This window comes from Fusarium oxysporum, chromosome 9 (genome assembly GCF_000149955.1).
Source record: "Fusarium oxysporum f. sp. lycopersici 4287 chromosome 9, whole genome shotgun sequence".
NCBI classification, from domain to species: domain Eukaryota; kingdom Fungi; phylum Ascomycota; class Sordariomycetes; order Hypocreales; family Nectriaceae; genus Fusarium; species Fusarium oxysporum.
This window is the reverse complement of record NC_030994.1, coordinates 1,969,632-1,976,106: the sequence shown is the minus strand read 5'-3', so window position 1 is coordinate 1,976,106 and position 6,475 is coordinate 1,969,632. Positions and strand designations below refer to the sequence as shown.

Here is a 6,475-nt window from a genome sequence, read left to right as displayed (position 1 = left end):
CACATCCAGTAGCCTCCCTACCGTTTCGGCGCGGTGAGTCTGATGGAATCTATCAGAAAGGAATTCGTGAAGGGCGACTGGCCCAACTTGAAGATCTTTGTGGTCCCTGATTTGGAGACGGATTTAGATGATCGAGCTTGACGAGGACGACGCAGCCAGTCCACTGATTCTGAAGCTCTCTGATCTCCTCGAGGCTCTTGAGTGTGATCTATCAGAAGCCGTCATACAATGATGACTCTTTGTCTCATTTGTTGAATGAGCCTCCTATTATCACATGCCACAGGCTCTATGCATACTCATCCTACAAATGAAACGTATAACTTCGAGATGAGGGAAGGGTCATCAATGCAAAATAAGACCATGTATCAAGGTCTGTCGATCAAAAATATGGCAGAAATACAAGGTGGCTGCCGACCAAAAGAGTCATAGAAAGCACAAATCATTATCACGAAGCCATCTGGACAAGGATGAGGTGAATAAACCTTGGATATGCAAAATAAGGCAAGACGTTACTATCAACAACATGATCTCGTGGAAACTCATGAGTTTGCGCACTCGAACTATTAATTTTGATCCTCAGCAACCTTCCATCTTGGTGTAAAATACTAAATCGAGTCTGTAACAGAATTGTAACAGGGCTGTAACCCATGTCCAACATAATGTGTGCAAAGTTGAACCACTTAACGTCCATTTTCGCAGGTCTATATATGGGCATGCCCGGTTGTGGTGATTCTAGCCCAGTTTTCCATCGGCCTTGGCTTCTGAAACATCATTAGTACATAGTCTCAAACAACTCTGGCTTGAAAGCACTTACCCTTAACCTGTTCAAAAACCTTGAGCATCTTTCGGCGTGCACCGAGCGCGTTGACACCACGCTCTTCCAGGGCTTTGTCGTCCAACTCGATAAGGTCTGTCCACTTCATATCCTTGAGATTATCGGTGTACTTGTGAAGGCGAAGACTGCGGAGCCAGCTGGGGATATCCTGCAGAAGGGTTGGGTCGGTAGGGTCCTCGGGAGGCTTGGAGCTGCCTCGTCTCCCACGAGGAGATCGTCCACGAACCATGTCCGAATGATCAGATAAGTAGCCCTCGTGACCAGGCATCCCAAGGCCTCCCAAGTTGACCGGTTGCATACCGCCAGTAATCAATGGCGAGGACACATCGTACGCACTAAGGAATCCATTGTTCTGCGGTGAAGTGAATGGTGCCATATGAGGCACTCCAGGTTGCATGGCAATTCCAGGAGAGCTGGGACGAGAGCGCTGGCCACCCAAACCAAGGTTTTGCTGCGCCTGAAGAGCCATGAGCTGTTCTCTACTGAGGACTTGACCATGCTCATTGATCATGACAACATTCGTGTTTGGGAGGTTGATTCCAGGCTGTGGACCAGCGGAGACAGGATTCTGTCCTGGCGTGCCGTCATTGGACCTAGTTCGGCGGTACTTGCGCACGTCGTCCAACGCGAATCGGTTGTTGACTGTCGACAAAGCTGCGAGTTTCATGGCAGTGGCGTTGGCAACCATATCGGCCTGGTTACCTCCGGTGTTGGCTGTGTTGAAGGTGCCGGTCATAGGAGTGTTGACCATTGACGCCCAGTTGCCGCTGCCAGCATTGTACGGTGAAAGCAAAGGCAAGTCCCCAGGATTCTTATCCGGGGCAGTCAGAGTCGTTTGTTGGATCGTATTGTTGCTTGACAATTGCGGACGCGGAGAGCGAAGTCCACCAGACGGTGTCGGCTGCACAAACTGGCCCATAGGGGCCTGAACAGAGGGTGCCTTACCAGAGTCTGCGTTCCCGCCACTATTCCAAGGCGAAGAACTAGCAGGTCCAGCATCACGGCTATCCTGGGGCGCACTGATAGACGGAGCAACCATGGACGAACGATGATCCAAAGCGGCACTGTTGCGATTCGAGGAGGGCGGGTTTCCAGTCTGCTGAGTGAACTTGGCCTTCTCTGTGGCAATGGCTGCCGCAGCATCGGGGAACATGGCGCTGATGGTAGAGGGGTCGAGTCCTGAATGTCGCTTATTGGATGGGGCGATAACCGAGTTACGGGCCATGGAATTACGGGCAGAGTCGACATTGAGCTTGTTCATTGCATCACTGAGACGGTTCGACATAGGGTCTGGGAAAACGGTACGTTAGAGGTGAATCAAAGCTTATATTGCCAACGAACATACCTTTGTCGAAGCTGGCAGGGGACAAAACCCCTGACATGGGATGATTCTTTCCCATTTGCTGGAGCACCTGGATGAAAAAGCGAATCTGAACCTGAGTTGTCTGCTGCAAGAGGGCATACAAAGCGGCGGTGCGTTCAGCCTCGCTCAAGACACGGAACCATTGCTCGATGGCACTGAGCTCGTCCTTGAAGTCCTGGTCCAGAGTAGCAGCAGCCATCTCTTCCAGCGTCGTTTCGTACTGATCAATGTCGGCAATCCACTGCTGGGCAATCTTGTCCTGAGAGTCCGATTCGGCGTTGTTGGGGCCAAGGTTCTGCTGAGCCTGCCCATAGAAATCGGAGGAAGGTCGAATGCGGCTGGAGGGGGAAGGGCCAGTTAGGGACGCCATGTCGGCCGAGGCGCGAAGTGAATGACCAGAACCAACGGCTCGAGAAGACGGTGGCCGCAAGGTCGAGGTGCTGTTGGCCTCGGGCGTGCTGTTTCTGTTTCCGATGACGTGGTTTCCAGACATGTTGAGCATTATCCGAGGGTCGGTGGTTTCGAACGGGTTATTGGTAGTAGTAAATAGCGACGAGCGCAGAATGTGAGGTTGGCAAGCAAAGATGTTACAAGAATCGTCTCTCGACTCCTGCAGTGACCGGCTGACCTCAAAGGAGCTTAAGACTTGAAGCAAGGCAGGAAATTTAGAACATTATCTGCCAAACGACGAACAGTGCTGCGAGTACCAATGTCAGTAGGTAGCCCCTTTGTTGAAAAGACTTCCAAGCTGGTACGACAGTCTTGGAAGAAGTAGAAGGAGAAAGCAGAAGCAGCGGAGAGAGGGGAGGCGTCATACCAGTATAAACGACACCTAAGTAGGTACAGGTAGTCAAAGAAGGGACGAAGTCTGCTTCCAGGCAGGCCACAGAAATCCTGATTAAATCCCGCCGACGTATGAAGTAAAGGACCAGCGTCCTCTAGAGGTTGGCTCGTCAAGGACAGAGGGATGACCGGAAGCAGAAGAGAATGCCTTCGTGTTCCGATAACTTAGCACCTAGCCTACTACGAAGACCTCAGCCCCTGGGCTTACCTAATCGGGGAGTGCGTGCCCGCCCGCCAAGGGCTCACGGGCCTATCGGTAGCAGAAAAAGGCCATTAATCCTTGCCAATAAACATTGTTGCCTCAGGCGCTGTTCGGGTTTCGAAGTGGCAAAACGTTTTGGTTATCAGTAGCCATGATCGAAACGAAGGTAGAGTCTCCCAGAAAGGTCTAGTTAAGTTGGAGATAGCTCAATTTAGGAACCCAATCCTCTTTTGCAAGAACTATCTACGATGTATACCCTATACTGATTACTGGTACATAGTGGGCAATTGAGGCAATGAGAAGGTACGAGATGGGTACTATAGATCTATCACAAGGTTGAGACATGAATAGAAACACTCTCTAGCAATGATCGAACGACAGGTTCAGCGATAAAGCATTTGAAACAGGGGGCATGGTGCAGCTCAACATTCAGGGTACACGACCACTACTAGCGAGTCACAAGAATAGGTAGGTCAGCGATTCGACTAACGATACATGGAACAGATTAGGGCCTGGACAGCATGTCACGGACAAATTCACTGCATATTGGACCTTGTAGTATGGAGTTCAGGTAGAAGTTTTTCCGTCTACTACCTCATGTCCCTGGGATGGAAACCAAGCAACATGCTTTACTCGGGGCCATCAAAACGTTGAACGCCGGGACGGGACCTGTCGACATCCACCATCTTCTCGTCGGGCTGGCCGCATGGTATGTATTTCCATCGTTTCATTTTGCGTGAGTTCTATCGTTTGTGTGCCATAACCGAGCAATGCGAATGCTCCAAATTGACGCCTCCGTTTTCCTTTGCCGATATCTTAGACAGTCTCGCGCTTGCCCTCCTTAGCCTCCTTCTGTAGATCTTGTTAGCCAGATGTTTTCGTGCGCGGACAAATGTCGCTTCATTCGGTGGGTGCGTTTCGTACCAGGGCCTTCATGTTGCCGTGAAGAGCATGTCGGTGGTTTCGTCGGAACTTGGGGTCGGTACCCTTGAGAGAGGGATAACGAGAAGTCTTGGGCTTCTTGATACTGTGCAGGAGTCAGCGATACTCGACAATGTTGGGGAATTCGATATAATTACCCGTTCCTGTGCGCCTTGCGCGACTGGTTGTGCTGGGAGCTGTTCTTTGACTCTGAGACAATGTCAGTGATCTATGAATCTCCCTTAAAGCGTTCTCTAAGGTTGCACGTACTCGCCATTGCTGCTGATTGATTCCCTGTGTCGACGGAGACGGATCACGAAGTTGCGAGGAGAAAGCTGGAATTGTGTGCGGTTACAGCCTCAAGCCCTAGAGGGAATCGTTGTGGGGCATTTTTGCTGACATAATTCTGTGGAGGGCAGGCTTGCACGTGCTGAGCTCCACCTTGGATCTGAGCCAGAATCATTGACTGCTCTGGGCTAAACTGGTGTTAGTATCTGTACAACAAACCGAAATGGATGTTGAGTTCATTTATGGCGGTTTACGTTGAGAAGAAAACAGTCAGTGACATGATACACTTGCAGGTGATCCTCTGCTACTGACATACAGGGAAACTCCTTTTATTCTGCTGGCTGTCTCATGTCTCTGCTCCGAGTCGACACTAGAAGGTGTCAGGAAAGCCAGAGGAACATCAGCCATGGTGTTCACCAACTTATCACCAGTATCCAACTCTTTGGGTTTAATGTTTGATGGTCTGTATTGCTATATGCTATAATTGGTTACAACGCAGGTTGAAGGTTTTCCATCATCAGGAGGAATAGTGCGCGCTTATTACTATCGCAAAACGTCCAAACATAAAATAACAATCCGTTTCTATTCCCAAATTGCAGAATTTCAATATCCCAAACACCGATGCTGTTTCTAAGGATCAACCGTTCACTACCTATGCTGTTGTGACGGGTTTGGCCGCAACGCTGTGTGCGGCGGCTGCAGCTGCTGTCTTCTCAGCTGTCTTGCTGAGTTTCTGAAGGCGGATAGACTTGATATATCGGATCAAAAGGACGAACATGAGCTCAACCCTGCATAACAAAGTCAGTCGCTGCGAGTAATTGGGTGTCAAGGGATGGATCGTACCTCTCCTTTGTGGTCATAAGGATGCCTTGGACGATGAGCCCCTTCAAGATCTGTGGTCCAATACCCTTGAAAAGACCCAGTACACCTTCGTGCCCAATGATGAACTTCATCACCTCAACAAAACTGGTGAAGGGCTTGCCATTTCGGGCCGGTGGAGGCTTGGACTGGAGACCAACTTTGGCCACGATAAGGGGTTGAGTAGCGAGGGTTGCGAGCGCCTTAGACATGGCACCCAGTACTACAACAACAGTTAGCACATGCACGTGTACAGATAGATCATTCTTGATGGAAACTTACAGAATGCTTCGGCTGGTCTCAGGTTGGTCTTGCCAGGGTAGAGGACGTCCTTTAGTCGCTCGTATGCGCCATAAGTGATGGCAGGGTTGACAACAAGGACGAGACTGGCCTTCAGACCGCGCCAGAGACCTGAAACACCATCTGGGCCATCAATGACCTCACGAGCGGTGTCTATGAGACCTTTGCGGTCGCTTTTGCTTGCCGTCTGCTGGCGCGTGGTAACAACAGCAACAGGAATGGTAAAGACCTGGGCAATGGCTCCGGCGACAGCACCCAAAGCGAGTTCGACCACGGTAGACGGGTGCACGTCTGTCTTGCGAGACTTGAAATATAGGGTCCTGACAATGGTGTACCAGTAGAAGTAGGCAAAGTTGGTTGAGGCGACACCAATCAGAGAGCCATTCATGCCAGCATAGAGGCCCTTGATTCCATCATCGGCGACAATACGCGAGATGGCATCCCATGTCGAGGTGTAGTGTGGTTCGTCGGACGAGGAAGGGCCTTTGGAAGGATCGGGCTTGACTTGAACTTGAAGACGAGTCTTGACACTATTTGAGAGTCAGTTTTCATGTATAGTACGAGACAAACACCATGTCGAAATATTCAACTTACATATCAAGGGGGTAGACCAGCGCGTTCGCAAGAACAGCACCCGTAGCTCCAGCGACAGCGCGGCCCCAGGGGGAGATCTCAGGCTTTGATTGCGCAGCCATTTTGGACGAGCTGTGAACAGATAGGAGATATTGTCCAAGTGCGGGATGGGGAAGAGGAAGAGACACAGCTCACTCTAAATGTCTATTCTATCGCGATGTTGTACTTCCTGGGCCGGTCCATGATTATCTAGGTACCTTACCTTTAGACAATGATTAAACGGTCCGCTACC

The 6,475-nt window shown here is 50.4% G+C and overlaps 4 protein-coding genes across 5 annotated transcripts; all 4 read right to left on the bottom strand.

Annotated features, from left to right (window-relative positions):
• Window positions 1-338: 338 nt before the first annotated feature.
• Window positions 339-3,238, bottom strand: FOXG_09534 (protein VTS1). Of its 2 annotated transcripts, XM_018388748.1 has the most exons (4): window positions 3,016-3,238; window positions 2,181-2,895; window positions 815-2,125; window positions 339-761 (listed from the first exon to the last, which is right to left on the bottom strand). In XM_018388748.1, the coding sequence occupies exons 2-4, from the start codon at window positions 2,698-2,700 to the stop codon at window positions 733-735; spliced, it is 1,860 nt and encodes a 619-aa protein (XP_018246865.1). In that variant the 5' UTR covers window positions 2,701-2,895; window positions 3,016-3,238; the 3' UTR covers window positions 339-732. The 2 variants fall into 2 exon arrangements, with proteins under 2 accessions (XP_018246865.1, XP_018246864.1); XM_018388747.1 differs by having other exon boundaries at window positions 339-2,125.
• An 821-nt stretch (window positions 3,239-4,059) lies between these two features.
• Window positions 4,060-4,441, bottom strand: FOXG_09533 (60S ribosomal protein L29; the record flags this gene model as incomplete). Its single annotated transcript, XM_018388746.1, has 4 exons — window positions 4,060-4,095; window positions 4,168-4,270; window positions 4,323-4,374; window positions 4,435-4,441. 4 exons carry the CDS (start codon window positions 4,439-4,441, stop codon window positions 4,060-4,062), a joined length of 198 nt encoding a protein of 65 aa, XP_018246863.1.
• Window positions 4,442-4,477: 36 nt separating this feature from the next.
• Window positions 4,478-4,860, bottom strand: FOXG_20066 (uncharacterized protein; the record flags this gene model as incomplete). The annotated part of the gene is made up of 2 exons (XM_018400355.1): window positions 4,478-4,640; window positions 4,769-4,860. The coding sequence occupies 2 exons, from the start codon at window positions 4,858-4,860 to the stop codon at window positions 4,478-4,480; spliced, it is 255 nt and encodes an 84-aa protein (XP_018246862.1).
• Window positions 4,861-4,893: 33 nt separating this feature from the next.
• FOXG_09532 (uncharacterized protein) lies at window positions 4,894-6,475 on the bottom strand. Its single transcript, XM_018388745.1, has 4 exons — window positions 6,205-6,475; window positions 5,593-6,140; window positions 5,296-5,533; window positions 4,894-5,240 (listed from the first exon to the last, which is right to left on the bottom strand). Exons 1-4 carry the CDS (start codon window positions 6,303-6,305, stop codon window positions 5,105-5,107), a joined length of 1,023 nt encoding a protein of 340 aa, XP_018246861.1. The 5' UTR covers window positions 6,306-6,475; the 3' UTR covers window positions 4,894-5,104.

Excerpts from the sequence above, each read along its gene's own strand:
- FOXG_09534 (XM_018388747.1), bottom strand. The coding sequence starts at position 2,700 with ATGCTCAACATGTCTGGAAACCACGTCATCGGAAACAGAAACAGCACG. Across the intron at positions 2,126-2,180 it reads CCCTGCCAGCTTCGACAAAG|ACCCTATGTCGAACCGTCTC; the intron begins GTATGTTCGTTG and ends CCGTTTTCCCAG.
- FOXG_09532 (XM_018388745.1), bottom strand. The coding sequence starts at position 6,305 with ATGGCTGCGCAATCAAAGCCTGAGATCTCCCCCTGGGGCCGCGCTGTC. Across the intron at positions 6,141-6,204 it reads CTGGTCTACCCCCTTGATAT|TGTCAAGACTCGTCTTCAAG; the intron begins GTAAGTTGAATA and ends ACTCTCAAATAG. Across the intron at positions 5,241-5,295 it reads CTTATGACCACAAAGGAGAG|GGTTGAGCTCATGTTCGTCC; the intron begins GTACGATCCATC and ends TTTGTTATGCAG.